Genomic DNA, 16999 nt, shown 5'->3' with positions numbered 1-16999 from the left:
AATGATATTATAGGAAACTATATTTTAAACTTCAATATTATTAAAAAAAATATAAACTCACCTGCAGACATTTTGTTCACAGTATTTTGACCACAATATTATGGCCACACACTGAGTAGGTTTTAATGATTTAGGTGGCACACCCTAGCACATCCTCCTGGCATCTGCTCTAAGTTTGGAGGTGTGCACTAAATGTCTGCTGTGCTTGGGGTTCGAACAACCTTAATGTTGTTTCAGAGCTGTGGGGCATGATGCCTTCCTGCTCCTTCACCATTGAAGGGTCAGTGTGTACTGGGCTTGAGGCCCCGGCAAGCCTCTATATTGTAACAATTGTGAGTAGGGTGACACCACTCTGCGTTCTCACCTCCATAGGATCATGAAATAGATTTATGGTGGCCCTCTATGATGAGTTGGTAGTGGAGCTATGTTAATGCTAGAAAGCAGGGAATATTGTGAAGTCCCAGTAGGAGGAATGGCAATATTCTAAAAAGAAACATCATTCTCCTAGCCATTCAAAAACTTGTTGTGCAATCACATCTTCAGAAAAGCTGACGATAGATAGATTAATTAAATGAGCACATGCCACAGATGCTGTTGTCATCAGTCGGATACAGCTCAGGAGATTCTATGTTTACTAAAGTGACCTGTGCTTAACATGTAGAGCAGGGTCGTCTTGGTAAAGAGGGACACCGGAAAAGTATGAAGAGATATTTAGCACTGTTCAAAGAGTGAGGTATGGGCCCTTGATATTGTGTGCCTATCACATTAGGAGCATGCACATCCACTCTCATGGCCTTTGGCCATGTACAGCTGAAGTTGGGTGCTACTCCCAGGCAGCGGTTTTTGCACTAGGCATGAGCAAACTTTCCTGCGGGAGTTAAAATGGGGAAAGAAACGTTTTGTTTCACCACCTGTTAACTTTTTGTCCCCAGGCGCATCTTAATGAAACTTTACATGCCAAAATTCAGCTGACTGAGTTAGTAGATTGCCAAATTTCTCACAATTCCACTCATGGGAATAAATGTTATATGCAAATCAACAAATACCTTTTCAATGGAGTCATAATTACACAGTGGTGACCACTTTTTGTGTAGTATACATACATATATGCATAAATCTTTCAACCAGTTGATATTCCATGAAGACAGCTGTTAACATGTGCAGAATGTTTTTTTCTTGGTTACAGGACCCTGTCTTCCTAATATCTGTTGGACTTTGCTGCTGGAGTGGGAGCTTGTTATCCTCCACTCATTGTCTTAAACCTGGAATATTTATTTTCTCAACTTTAGTGCTGTCATGCATGCTTCTTTGGAAATAAGGTTTTGTAAACAACAATCCATACACAGTGGGTGTGATGTGAACTTGTATGGGCTACATTGCAGTGGGCTGCTCCTCAAACCTGCTATATTCTATATATATCATGTCATTGGGAGTCTTGGGTGAAGCTTTTGGTCACTCTTTGCACTGATTACTTTGAATTTCAAGACGGGCGGGCATGTGGCCTACCTTATTTTTCTTGTGTATGCATGGCACTTCCAAGGGCCTTTTATGCTGTCACAAAGGCACATGTCTAGGGGATGACCGACTGCTACTCTCTTTTGGAGCATGTGCATGCCTCATTTACAGTGGCACAAAAGTCTGTTAACTGTCTAGCATTGAAAGAAATTGGGTTCTTTGTAGACTGGTGTTGGAATTGGTCCTTTCTGGTTGGCTGAGGTGATGCTCTAACCAGGCAGAACCTACCACTCTCGTCAGAGGTGGGTGATTACACTTACTGTATAACCTGGATAGCTTGGCACTGAGCAGTCCGGCTTATCACAGAGGCAATGTGTAAAGCATTGGCACAGCCCTTATTCACTATAAATATATTGAGCATCACAAAAGAGACATTTGATGTGAATAACGTTTGTATTTATCACACATAATAATCAACACAGTACTAGGCCCAACCGTGTTTAAATTACATCATTAATATGCACACTTGGGAAAGTTCCTAATCTATCCCCCACAACAACCTTATGTGGTGCAACACGTTGCCAAACTTGGGCCCACCTTAGGCAATCCTGATTATACAATACCACACAGTTATGGGGTGCAACCAATGTTAAACATAGTGTTCATCTGGCAAGTAATCAACATGTAATGTGGCACCGCTGACTGGTGTCATCAATCAAAGGCAGTCTGCAGACACACACACACACACACACACACTCACTCACTCACTCACTCAGCACCGATAGATGGTGCAACGGGTATCAGGCCAGTCCGTATAGAACACGCTTGCACACATACAACGCACCCTAATGCGGTGCCTCTCATATCTGGCCAGTCAATCGATAACACACTGCAAAGACCCCATGTCCTAAGCCTCCCTCTAGCCCCCCCACTCAACCTCACTAACCTACACCCACAGAGGGGAGATAACCATCCCTCCCGTATACTAGGCCGTACTCAGCTGAAGTCACACTAAGCTCCTTACTACTAGTTTGGCAGCCCTCCTGCGGCACCACCACTGCTTTGTCCGCAGGAGAACCGCCAAGGCCGTGGTGTACTGCCTTCCAGATTCAGAGTTGAATCCAGGGCGGGCGGTGCTGCAGGAGTCTCACGGCAGTGGGATGTTAGGCTCATAGGAGAGACTAACATGCAGCCAGCCACCATAACAGCACCACATTAGCCCCCCTGCCTGCACCCCAGGCCCAGATCCAACAGGAGGCCCTGTTAGGACTAAAGGCAACTCGTAATATGCTCTGTGGTGCCAACAGCGGCACCACCAGTATATTCAGGCAAGTTACAGACTGCCGGCGGTCCGATCGGATGGACGCGCAGTGTGGCGGTGGTCGGAATGCCACCATGAGTATTCTGGTCCAGAGGAGCACCATACTTTTAATAAGGCCCTTAGTCAGGGTCCCAGGGAAGAAGGTGGGGGTAGGTAGTAGGATTAATTAGGAGACAGTTGGCAAATGGGGGTTGGTCACTGCTCGAGAAGTTCACCAACAGGATGTGTGCTGAGGGCAATATTCGATAACTCAAAAAGGGTTCCACCAGATGCCTTCTGATACCAGCCTAGCTCTGCGAAGCACAAACCATCCCATCCCATTTCGGGCAACAGTACCTGCCTGCACAATGTCGTCAGGCCGGGGGGAAGGAAAGGACAGTTGTTCCTCCCCACTGAGGGCCAGAAAGGAACAATCGATAAATGGGGTAGGTAGCAAAGAGACCTCTCGGAAGAAGAAGCACCCCTCATGACATGTCCATCCAAGTCACACCCAGGTAATTCCGGGCACAATGTCTGGCGCGCGATGATACGAACTACACCAGACAATTCCTGTCTCATGCAACGGAGAGTTGCAAATTCCGTGCCTCTGTGGAAATAAGGCACAAGGTCGGATGCACACTGAGATGGGTTGCACCAGACGATTCCAGTCATACACAACGATGAGTTGCAAATTCCATCCCTCCCTAGAAATGAGGCACAGCACCTGGTGCGCATAGTTACTGGTTACACCAGGGAATTCCAGTCACACGCACAGACACAGGTTCAGCAGTGCCACAGTAGGCGGAATGCGGCATCACTACAGGTTTGCACCTACCTCCGAGGGTCAACCTTGTGAATCAGACATTGCACGCAATGAGCGATCAGTCTGTGTGTTGCAAGTGAGGGATGTGCCACGATCAACAAAGCAGATCATGTGGGATTCCACAACAGGTGAATCTGCTTACCACCAAGTCACTTTCACACATTGAGGTCCACACAATGCGGGGGCCCCACTCTTGAGATGTGGCAATACTTTTGGGGCTCTGCACCAGGCAATCCAGTCTCTAGGCACAATTCAAAGTTTTACGCTCACACTGCACTGTCAGTTGGACTGCCGAGACAGGTCCTCCCTGGACCAGAAACAAGCATCCTGGGACCGGTTTTGTGGCATCACCCCTCATCAGCTAGGCTAGCTTGAATCCAGTGGCGCATTGAGAACAGGACCCACATCTGGGCATAACCTTAGGCCCAGGTCTCTGTACTGGGGTGAATGTTTGACATTGTTCAGCAATCTGTCCATCAATTGTTCTCTTTGTATTTTTCAGTTGTGACTCAGAAAATGATGTGGGCACTTAAGAGGGCACCTCTCCAGGTGTCACAGCAGATGGCATGGGTCCCTCTGGGGAGGTGTTTTGATGTCCCTGAGACCTCCACAGAGAACAGGGGACAAGTCATCAAGCCCTTGGAGAGCACACTTCGGGTTGTTACGCAGCAGCAGTTAGTCAGCCCAGGCCAGCCACTATTCGGACAAGGCGCATGTCCCTTTAAATGGCAGTAATCCTCCTTGTGCACAACAGAATCTTCTGGTAGTTTGCACCATGTAGTTCCAGGTTCTCACGTCAAGTGTATCTCTGCCCTGCTGAACTATGGCACCAGTAGATATACTGAAGTGTGCTTTTGAAGTCAGGGGTTGTCCCTTTGAACTATAGATGTCTCCCCTAAATTGTAGACCTATCTGCCACAAGGCCATTGAATGCAAATCCTAATCTCTAGAGGGACCATGATTTGGCTCCCGAGGCCAAGGGCCAGATGTACGACAGATTTTTGCATGTGCAAATGGGTTTCAGACCCATTTGCTCATGCAAAAATCCTGTGGGCCATGTACTAACACTAATTTGCGACTTGCAAAATAGTGTTTAGCGACTCGCTATTTTGAAGTGACCACACTCACAGTTGACCACCCTCCTTCAAGAGGTTGGTAAGGTACTCGCAAACTGGAAGGGGTGCCCAAGGGACCCCTTCCCCTTTGGGAATGCATGTGCAAACATTTTTTAAGGGCAGGCAGTGGTCCCAGGTACGACTGCCTGCCCTTAAAAAATGATAATGAAGTAAAACATTTTTTTTAAACGCTTTATTTAAAAGCAATCCCAGACATGGACGTCTGCTGACTTCAGCAGGCCACCATCCCTGGGAATATCCACCATTCCCAATGGGGTCGCAAGTTGTGACAGCCTCATTATTATTCATGAGGCATGCAATTTGCGACCCCATGGGAATCGCTACCTGTTGTACATTGGCAATTGCGAGTCGCAATTTGCGAGTCGCAATTTCCAGTTGTCATACGTCTGGCCCCAAGTGTCAAAACCTCTTCCTCGATTTATCCAGCTAGGCCCTCAAATGACAGAGGTCTAGTGTTCCAAATGAATGCCCAATGTTTATTGCTATCGCTGGGTAATGCACCGATGTGCCCCCCCAACCTCCAGTGTGAAATGTATTCAAACTAAAGGCACACAGATGTTGGGAACAGATTAAAAAAAATTACAACTTTCTAGAAGGGGCATTTCTAGGCTAGTAATGACAAAACCACCTTTTCCATAGTAGAGGGTTTGCCATTGTGAATCCAATTGTAGGAAACATCATGAGGCTGCACCCCTGCAATCCACTATTTCCCCCTGTAGTCCTTTCCCCTATTCTCCCATGTTAACCTTATGGAAAGAGCAATCCTCATGGGCAGTAAGAATTCACATGGGTATTCTTCACTCCCTGGGCAAGGCAGACCTTTCTGCCACCTATGTGCATGCCCTACCTTTTACCTACCACTGGCGTTACCCCTCAGGACTTACCCTAGGGGTGCTCTAGTGGTAGTGAAGGGTCCTCTCAGGACGGGCTAGTGACTTAGAAAAACTATCCTGAGCACCCCCAGGTGCACACCCAGGCCTGCAATGGCAGGCTGGCCACATGTTTGAAAACACCATAGTGCAAGTTCGCACACACAGGCAGCCTGCAATGGCAGGCTGGACAAATGTTTAGAGCACCATAGGTGCAAGTGCGCACACAGACCTGCAATGGCAGGCTTGACATATATTTGAAAACATCATGTAACCACCACTTCCTAACATGGATAGGGAGATTGCATGCACTTTCACCCTGCATTTACAGGGGTAATGTACTCAGAGCCCCAGGGCCTCTACAAGAGAATCAGCAAAACTCAGGAGGAAAAATCAAAAGGTTTAGGGAATTGCTATCTGACGAGTATCGGGGAGTGAGTCCTGGTCAAGCAGCAACCACATCCTTGTCAGAGTGAGGCACAAGCCAGCCCTAAATTAACCTGTACTCAACCCTCTGGTAGCTTGGCACAGAGAAGTCAGGCTTAACCTATAGGCAATGTGAAAAGTATTTGTGCAACGCTTCAAACAGTAATAAGGTGAAAAACACCAAATGAAAAGGATTTCACGCCAAGTTTGAAAAATAGAGTCATTTTTAATAAATAAAACAAGACAAAAATTCAATCAGTAGAACCGGAGATTTGCAAATTTGTAGGTTTTAGTGAAAAAAGTGCCAAATAAAAAAGCACCAACTGTGGATATCTGGTGGCGCTGGACATGGTCAAAGTCAAAAGTTCAGGTTTACGGTGATGGATCAGGGCCTGGCTACAGGTACCCCATTAGGCCCGCTAAACAAAATACCTTAAATCCTGGTTTGCAGGGCATTGCGAGGATCCATGCTGAAGATGTGTAGTGCAGCAAAGGTAATGCATCCCGTTGCGATGCAAAGTCTGGTGTGGGGGGTTGCGGCACACGGTCGGGGTGATACGTTGGTTCCTAATAGTTGCCATTGTCATGAAGACTGCCATCAATGAAGGATGCAAGGGCCTGCGTGAGGATGCGCATCGGCATTTCCGATGGACCACGCTTCTTTGCGATGGTTCCAATCCATGCAGCAGAGGCGCTGCATTGGTTATGCTTGGGATTAAGCTGTGCAGGAGAGATGTCAGTTCTGCTGGATCCATAAAGGCTGGCAGAGAACCTGAAAGCTAGTTCCAAAGGTCCAGGGCCGAGTTGGCACCCCTTGGCAGGGTAGACTCACAGATAGCAGAATCCAGGTGCAAGGTTGTTGTTAGCCTGTTGTGTGCTTGAGGCTGCAGATCAGGAGGCCAGCCATCTAGCCCTTGAAGGCACCCTGGGTCCTGGGTTCAAGAGATGCAGGTCCAGTCCTTCTCACCCTGGCAAGAGGGCAGCAGTCCAGCTCAGCGGCAGTCATTCTAGCAGCACAGCAGTCCTTCTTCATGGCAGAGTATCCACAGATCCAAAAGTGTACTGAAGTGGTGGTGTTTTAGGTCCAGTATATCTACCCAGTTATGCCTTTGAAATGGGGAGCAGCTTCTAGAGGGATGCCATTGGAGTGCACTGGTGCCCTACCTTCCTGGCCCTGGCTCCAGACTAACTACAGGGTGTACCTTTGTGTGAAGGCAGGAAGCACCCTATTAAGTGTAAGTGGGGCTATGTCCAGCTCCTCCTTGCGTCTGGCCAGTGAAGGCTCATCCATTTACACCTAAGCCCAACTGTCAGCCTCACCCAATCATGTGACCCAGAGACTCAATCTTCATTATCATGAAAGATGGAGGTAATATAAGTGGGTTGTGTTAAGTCGGAATAAGTGGAGTGGGAATGAATTATAATGAAGATTGAGTTTTACACCTGAGTTTTTCTTTTTCTTTAGTTTATAGCTCTCCAAATGTTCTGTGTCCTGAGGAGAACCCTTCAAGAAACTTATTTGGGTTTGAAACTCGACAACAGTTTTTTGTTAGCTAAATAGGTGTTGATGTTGATGTGTTACCACTTTCGCTGAAAAACCAAGTTTTTCTTTTTATAAAATGATTAGAGTGAGCGAAGGAGGGTCACTATTTAGCAGTTACCTCTGAAATCATTCAGAAATATAACCGAGAGAGACACTAGCCAGAGATATTTTTGCTATTATTGTGGTTGCAACATTTATACAGAACCTGAGCGATATGTGTTGCATGTCTTTTTCTTCAATGTTATGTATTTGTGTATTGAAAATGTATTATGTTATATGTATGTCTATTATTATTTATTGTGATTTCAGTGTATGTCCAATGATTTAAAAGGTTTTGTATGTGCTAAATCAAGAATTCAAAAAGGACTTGAATCTAAAACAAACAGAAAAATCAAAATTAAGAAATTAAATCATGTTTTTCAGATCATAGTAATTAGGTTATGTGATTTTGGAATTAAAGTCTGAGTGATTGTATATCAGTACTGCCATTCTCTGTGGTATTTTCTAGTATGAGGCCCGGCCTTACTGATTAAGGGCCAAACCCTTTTGTGGTTAACAATTTTTAAAGGGGCATTTTCGAAATTGTAGTTTAAGATCAGACTTCAACATAAGTTAGGATTCTTCATCACAATTCCAGAGACACCAAACATGATCCTGTTACCTGTTCCCATTTGGATATTACAATATAAAATGTAATACGATAACGCCAATGTTATCCTGTGGAAGAGGTAGGCTTTACAGTAGTGAAAAAACTAATTTAAGAGTTTTTAAATACACTACACTCTTCCCTCTGGGCTGTCCTGGGCCAACTCTAGGGGTGAATGATATGTATTGAAAAGGAAGGTGTGGGCCTGGCCAGGGCAAAAGGGCAGTTTAAAACTGCAATTACAGGCTGCAATGGCAGGCCTGAGGCATGTTTAAAGTGCTAGTTAAGTGGGTGGTGCAATCAGTGCTGCAGACCCACTAGTAGCATTTAATTTGCATGCACTGGCACAGGTAGTGCCACCTTAGCAGAGACTTACAAGTAAATTAAATATACCAATTAGGTATAAGACAATCTTACCATGTTTTAAGGAGAGAGCACAATCATTTGAGTAATGTTTAGCAGTGGTGAAGTGCGCAGAGTCCTAAAGCCAGCAAAAATGAAGTCCGCAAAACAGGAGGGTTGAGAGCATGGGAAACCCACGGAAAGGTTGTCAGGTCTAATAATCGTGCGGTGTTGTGAGTTCAGATTGGCAGCTATTGAAAGGAGGGCAGTGTGAAGGAAAAGCAATTGACCAGATTGTATATAGCAAGCGATTTCTTCTCAAGCAACATGGGTTGTGGAAATAAGAAACCAGCAGTGTTATCTGGGAAATGGGGTAGACCACAATCCTAAAGTTGTAAAACCAACTTTTCCCAAAAAGATATTGTAATGTAAATGAGTTCCTACAGAATGTTAATTGTTCATAACTACAAGATGATTATTCCTGAGAACCTTATCCAGCTTATTTTGTGCGGGTTCCTCTGTGTGGTTGGCACCTGAACTCATTTTTGTATACTGGACTTATTTTTCATCATCTTTATAGGAGAAGTAGTGATAAGGTGAGAAGCAGGGATTTTTAAAAACATGCATGTGTGAGATAGAAAGTGTAGGGTAGTGGCAAAAAGAGGAAAGAGGTGGAATCAAAACAAGGCATCCTTGGTATTCTGCAATCCTGGCATTGTTTACCTCAGGCAATTGACTTTGATGCAAACCTTTTGGCACCTGCCCATAAGCTTTAACAATTTAAGTACTAAGCACTCTCTTCATAGGAGAAGTAGTGATAAGGTGAGAAGCAGGGATTTTAAAAAACAAGCATATGTGAGATAGAAAGTGTAGGGTAGTGGCGGAAAGAGGTGGAATCAAAACAAGGCATCCTTAGTATTCTGCAATCCTGGCATTGTTTACCTCAGGCAATTGACTTTGAAGCAAACCTTTTGGTACCTGCCCTTAAGCTTTAACAATTTAACTACTAAGCACTTTCTTAATAGGAGGAGTAGTGATAAGGTGAGAAGCAGGGATTTTAAAAAACACGCATGTGTGAGATCGAAAGTGTATGGTAGTGGCAAAAAGAGGAAAGAGGTGGAATCAAAACAAGGCATCCTTAGTATTCTGCAATCCTGGCATTGTTTACCTCAGACAATTGACTTTGGAGCAAACCTTTTGGTACCTGCCCGTAAGCTTTAACAATTTAAGTACTAAGCACTTTTTTACTGCAGACCATCCCTGTGCCATGCCCCACAACACTCCCAACATCTCATTTACACCTCTCATGGGTGCAATGTATGCCTTCCTTCCTACATCTGAGCTTCTCTGAGCTTAATAGAGGAAGGTTCTGGTTTTTCCTGGACTTCTTACAGCATACCAGGCAGGTTTAGCCCTCCTTACTGATTTACTCTAATACGAGGACTGCAGTAAATGACACACATTTTTCTAGAAATGATTGTTAAAAGTGGAAAAAATAGTGCAAACACACCGGTTCCTACATATATTGTTCATTTTGAGGGTAATGATTAGTGTGATAGTGCTGTAAAATCGCAACACATAAAACCCATTACTGGTTACCTGTGGAACATTACCACATCAGTTTTCACACTGTGTTCATAATGAGGGCCAAATTATATGTTTATAGCAATGAAAGCCTTGCTTTTGTCACCGGCCTCATAAATAGTCAATTTGAATCCCAATATTTGTTAAAGAGCATTCATTTTCTTGTTGGATAAAAAAATAATAGAAATACAAATATTCTAATTTTGTGTTGCGGCAGCAAGAAAGCAACTAAATCAACTAAATAAAATAAATGTGAGTGTAATGGCTTACACAAAAATGTTTTTAAAAATGTTAAACCAGAAATTATTTTTTTCCCATTTTATGTTGTTAATATCAGTGAATGCGATGTCAATGTACACCATGATATATGCAGACACAACAGCGGCAATGCCAATACCAATAAATGCAATGTTGGTGTATGCCATAAACTATGCACCCATAACAATGTCAAAACTAGTAAAAACAATGTTGATGTTCACTATGACAACTGTATGCACAATAATGAGAACATCAGTAAATATGATATTAGTGACCACCATGTTTTATGTACACACAATAACAAACTTGTATTGTTGCTGTCAAATTCACCCAAGATGACCTCCCTATCAATCCCAAGTCAGAGATACGTGGTCAGACAAGCCCTGTGATCCAAACCCAGGCCTAACGATCGATAGGTCACAGGTGGGGTCACAAAGCCTAAAAACAAACACGCAACCACTGAAAAGCTCTGATCGATCCCACAGATAAGGTCCGAAGAAATTGGCTCCAATAAAATACGTTTGGCCAAAAGTTCATTTCCCAAAATACCACACATTTAGATGCTGCATGTAGTTAGCAACACTCAGACAATCAAGACACAGTCCGTGCCAGACATCTGGACACATGCACACTGGGCCTCACTAGCCACCTGTGTCCCCATTATCAGATGGTTGTACTTCTAATTTATAACTAGGCCCAGGACCCACATGCTCTCTAAGAATGTGAAATCGTTCTTTTGTACCTCACGAACTGTAGATATGATTGGCCAAAACTTCTGTACATTGAGAATGTCTTTAGACGCTACTTTATTGATTCTCTTCCACCCGCTACGTTTAATTAAACCAACTTGTTCCTGTTTTGTCAAACGCTTCTTGTCTTTTCATTTTTTCAAGGTAAATTCATATTCTAGCAACAATGTTAAAAGTTTATTCTTTGGATTTTAGCAGTACTCATGGGGGGAGTCACCATTCCCGCTAATGCTGTGATGCTGAGTTCAGTAATTGAAATTTGACGTAGGTACAGCATAAAGAAGCATTGCAAAACCAATAGGTCTGGCTTGCCTTTTGATGCTGAATAAAACATTAAAAAGTCTTCTGCACTGTAAAAGCAAATCAAAAACGTGTGTTTTCTGTACATTATGCATCTGAGAAAATTTACGGCCTGATTTAGGGTATGGTTTGATTGAGTGTGGTTCATAGGATACACCGTCACAAACGTGATGGCTGTTGAATTTGCCATATTACAGGTCCATTACGTCCTGTGCACTTCCAATTCCTCTGGGGCGGATTTTCCCATCTGCCAAACTCCAGATTGGGCTCTAAATGTATGATAATTAAGCATACATTTGTGAATTAAAATAGTTTATGATGCATTGAAATGCAAGCACTCTACTGGAGGGAGAATGATACACCAAACAGTGAAAAGCATGAGGTAAGAGACATACTTATCTGGGCAGAGCCTAAGCTCACTCTATGTATATTTTAAAGAATTGGTAACAGTGGGTTCTTCAGACAGCTGCGCTGTCAAGACATACCTACTAAAAATGTGCAACTAGTGAGAGAGCCTGTCTACACTGCTATTTGTCCTGTGGATGGAGTCTGAAAACCAGAAGAATTTGGGTATATGACTAAAGCACACAATTTACACATGTATTTCCTAATGGTATCGTGTTTTTTATTTCAGGTTGCAAAGTCTTGGATATCTGAGTTTAAACAATAATCAACTAAAAAGCGTTCCCAAACAGATAGGCCTGTTGCGAAGCCTCTCAGAACTCCATCTTGCAAGCAACCAACTTAAAACATTACCAGAAGAGGTGGGGTATATGATCAGTTTGACCAAGCTCTACCTGTCCAGAAACCAACTTGTAGACCTACCAGAAGTAAGTTGCTGATGTTTGGGGGTGCATTTTGAAAGCTCAAAAGACACTGTAAATGAATGTCATGCACAAGCTATTAGAGTGAAATTAAGTGCATACCAATTAAAAAAAAAATGCATATGATTTTTACATTGTTGGTTATCTTGCAGTTCTGCAGAGGTCACGTAGAAACTATAACTCATCCTTCATAGGAGAACATAACGTGACAAAACCTGAGGTAGTTATTCCTAGTATAGAGATATGTGTTATAAATATATATATTCACTCTGGAAAAAAAGTCAGTTATGGTTCTAGCTCAAATGTGTAAAAACAATGAAATTCACCAGTTATAATCAACGCATTCAACAAATGCCATAACCCGTGCCACCAATGTGTTCACTGGACTATCATCAAAATGGCACAGTCACACAACAAGAGATATGAAGATAATACCATTGTGAACCGCGCAAGTTATGGTGTGTGTTGAGTGCATTGATAAACTAACTGGTGAATTTTAGTGGTTTTGGAACCATAACTCACTTTTTAACTTTTCTTTTCAGTGAATTAATTTTTTTATTATGTTCTAAATTTCCCAGCAGCGCAGCGGGGGTTGGGCACAGGGCTTGGTCTGTGGCTAGGCCGTGTGCCCAACACATTGGCTCATGCACCTCCCACTCTCATGGCCTTTGGCCATGCACAACTGAAGTTATATGCAACTCCCTGGCGGCGCATTTGGCACTAGGCATGACCAAACTTTCCTAGGAGCTAGAATGGAAAAATACTTTTTTGTCCTCGGCTGGATCTTCTTGAAACTTTGCATGCCAAAGCTTAGCCAACTGATTTCCATGCAAATAGATGTAATAGGCAAATCAACAAATGCCTTTTCAATTACGCCATAATTACACAGTGGTCACCTCCCACTGTGTAATAATATATATACATATATATACGTACATTTTTCAACTAGTTGGTATTCCACGAAGAAAGCTGTCACTCAAGTAGTTGATTCCACTGTATTTTATTACATTCTTAAATCCTATTTAAAGAAAAGAGAAACAAACAACGTCTTCTTCTGTGAGGACGACATGACTAAATTCAGCAACACAGTTTGCAATCTTAGACATTTCTAAAACTACGCTCTATGACCAAATTTTACATTTTATCCTGGGGTTCATACAAATGTAACATAAACATAATTAATAGTGTACACATTCTTTTGCAATGTTTTATAAAATCGATATACTGACAAAATAGAAAAAAAAACATACATCATCGATCCATATGGGACGACTTAACCACAGACACACAAAGCATAATTATTAGCAAGTCAAAGTGACAATTTTTATTTTGATATTGATCTCAAAGAGGTCCATGTAAAAAATACACAAAAATCTACAAAAAACAGATCTCACGATTGATAATCTACAAAATAAAATACATGACAGAAGCATTCAATACACAGACACACTCCACGTAAATAAAAAGTCCTTGGACAAACAAAGTGCAAATACGCTATTGAATTAGTGAGAAATGCGAAACCTATCCAAGCGTAAGGAATGTAGCAGGGACAATAGTGCAACTCTAGTAGAGTACTTCAATATAATTCAGTGCAATCAGCTTTGCAAGGCAATGTAAATACTCTAAATCTAATTAGACTGTGCAAATCCTATCACCCTAAAAGACCATGGGCCAGATGTATCAAAGGGTTTTACCCATTCTGTGCCTATGGGAAAATGTGCTCATACATATGGCCCCAGATTCCTTAAATGTGGGAGCAAATACAATGAATATAATCCTATCTAAAAAATATTTAAGAATTGTTTTAAAACGATACACATTTCTGAACAAACTGTATCTGAGGGTGGTGCCAAAAGACAGTTCTGGGCCTCCACTGCTGAGGAAATCTTATTCTTTAGGAACAATGATCTTAACAGTCAACGTCGTAGTGAATGTGGTAGGGGACAAACAAATAACACATGATTTAGATCTAGAACATGGTTCCTACAGAGGTCACAGAGCGTCTCGTCCCTAGATAAGCTCTCCCATGCTCCTGTTATAATTCGTAGGGAGGAGCAAGTTCAGCCTTAGTAGCAAAATGGTTCTATGCACACCACGGGGAAGGTTCCATAGAAAATACGGTTGTTGTTTTTTTACATATGCTACTCTCCACTATTATATCATTCCTAATGTGCCAAGAGCACAGTACAATATCTCTTTCATGACTTACTTCATAAATTGTTTTTTATTCATATTTTTCAAAATAGGCTTTGGGAGGGGACCCGCTTCACTTTGCCCAATTCCAAACATATCCAGTGCTTTCACATAATTTGAGAAAACAGCGCTTCTCTCCGTCACTCCTTAAGACAAAAAAGGATTTCATGTTTTAATGCAGCCCTTATGGAGCCAGGATTGCTATTCAATATGCTATTCTCCCACCTGAAGCTTGCTGCCTTAGTGAACACATTTGTGGAAAGAAGCCCAAATTCAAGCCAGAGTGCAGATGGAGCGGCTGCACAATTCAAGTTACATATTTGTCATCAAATGTCCCCATCCACCTTCTCAAAGTAGGTCCAATACCGCTCATCCATTGATTCACAGGCATAACTCAATGGAGGCGGAATTTTAGTATTATGTACCACCAAGACTTGAGCAAAGTGTCTTTGCCCTCAACATTTATATAACCTGCCGATTGCGGAAGCCTGGGATATTGCCTTACTTCTGCGCTGACTAATGTGATTGCTATTTGAGCAGTTACTAGAAAAAATTCTACCTAAAAACGGGTACAACTTCACCACTTCTAGCTTGTCTTTCCCTAAAAACAAATGCAAATCTTTACTATCCCTACACCCCCGGGATCTAAAAACCATAAATTTGCTCTTAGAAATGTTTATCTTTAGGAAATGTTCATCATCGTAGCTGCCTAACTTAAAAAGATGCCTCTGTAAACCTATCAGGGTTAAATTTAGCAAGATAGCTTCATCCGCGTAGAGTAGACAACCCAGTTTCATTGTTCCTAGTTTTGGTGGGTCCCCCTTGCACTGTCCGACTCTGCTAAGCAAGTCATAGATATAAAGGGAAAAGAGGAGGGGCGCTAGTAAGCACCCTTGCTTCAACCCATTGTGGGTTTCTACTTTACTCGACAAGCCCTGGTTCCCTTTCATCAGGACCTGAGTCCAAATTGAAGAGTGTTAGGCAACAGCTAGCCTAAGCAAGTACGCAGAAATCCTCAGTATAGCCAATTTCCTCCACAGTGTCCCATGATCAACCCTGTTGAACGCTGTGGAGAAATCTATAAAGGCAGCATATAGAGCCATACCCTTACCCACTGGATACTTTTAAATCAAGGTTTAGAGTGCTGTACTATTGTCTAGTGTACCACAATGCTTAGGAAAGCCAGTTTGCTCTGCAGGGACAAGATTATTACCATACTCCAAGTCCTGAATATGAAGAACACTCTTAGCGAACGATTTCCCAATCACATCCAGAAATGCAATCTGCCCAAAGCGGATGGGAGATATTTTAGGACCCTTTTTATATAAATGCACCTCTGTACTTCCTTTCCAAGAGGATGGTGTAGTTCCATATGAATAACTGCTTTGAGTCGGCAATAGATCTCATTACTCCACCAGCGGCTAGGAAGCTCTATTTACAATATAGATATGGGGTGCTTCCACTTCGCTGCTTTACATCCAAGTGGAGAGACCAACAAACGATCCAGTGCCCGGCATGTGACCACCCTGAGGAAACAGAGCTCCATGTCTTTTTCAGTTGTTCTGGCTACCAGAAGGCAAGGAGACGTTGGTTGGTTCAGATTTGCAGGAATCTTGGCAGTAGGCGCTGCCTTGAAGCATTCAGGATTCTGAAATCTGACTCAAGCATTCCAATAGTATACTCGGTGGTTGGTTTTTTGTTTTCAATGTGGTGCACTAGAAGGGTTTATTTGAGATCTCGTAATAATGTACCGATTGCTCTGTAGCAAATGTGATAGTACAGTAAATTCACTAACCTCCTTGCTGTTTCATGTATAGTTTTATATATAAGAGCTTTTTGCTCTTTTTTATACAGAGGTTCTTTTTTAGCTAATTTATCTATTTATTGCACCATGCACTTTTCAAAGTCAATTGTGTAACCCCTGTCCAAATCATATATCTCAAAACTTAATGTATTCCTAAATTGAAAATGTGTGTATAATTATTACTGTTTTTTTGGGGTTTTTTTTTAACTATGACTGACAATACGATGAAATTTTAGATGTAAAATGTTTGCTCTGTGATGTACTTTTTAGGTCATTTTGTCCGAAATAAAGTCTTTTGAAATTGAAATTGAATAACACTATTGAAACACCGGATGGAGAAAAAACGGCCCAGAGTACCTAGCACCCTTAATAAAACTCTCTATCTCCTCACAGGAAGGAGGGTCATATACATTCAGTAAGGGAGACTCACCAAGCGACACCGACTGAAACCTGCCACTAAAATTTGATGTGTATAACTACGAGATATATTGAACCCACTCTGCGTCCGATATTAAAATGGCTTCAGCCTTAACTCTACAATCACAATATTCGACTATTACAGCCCAATATTTACTGGAGTCACCAGAAAGTGCGACTTCTCTCAGCTTAACCCATTTCTAATCCTCCTTCCCTTTACATTCGGACACCTTCAGTCTTGTTCTCACCCGCTTGAATCGATTGATTTCCCTTTGCCTCAGTAGTGATGACTGCTTAAATTGTTACCTTACTAGGGAGTTTAGCTCCTGA

At 42.4% G+C, this 16999-nt stretch overlaps 1 protein-coding gene across 3 annotated transcripts in view; it reads left to right on the top strand.

The window, feature by feature from the left end:
* The window catches only part of LRRC69 (leucine rich repeat containing 69), a 404099-nt gene that overhangs the window by 238412 nt on the left and 148688 nt on the right, over positions 1-16999 (top strand). For all 3 annotated transcript variants that reach the window (XM_085605299.1, XM_085605297.1, XM_085605298.1), the window contains exon 4: positions 12066-12261. In XM_085605299.1, coding sequence (XP_085461425.1) covers positions 12066-12261 — 196 coding nt within the window. The remainder of the gene's footprint in view (positions 1-12065; positions 12262-16999) is intronic.

Source organism: Triturus cristatus, chromosome 5_1 (assembly GCF_964204655.1).
Source record: "Triturus cristatus chromosome 5_1, aTriCri1.1, whole genome shotgun sequence".
Classification (NCBI taxonomy): Eukaryota; Metazoa; Chordata; class Amphibia; order Caudata; family Salamandridae; genus Triturus; species Triturus cristatus.
The sequence above is the reverse complement of the archived record's forward strand: the minus strand, read 5'-3'. Positions and strand labels throughout refer to the sequence as shown.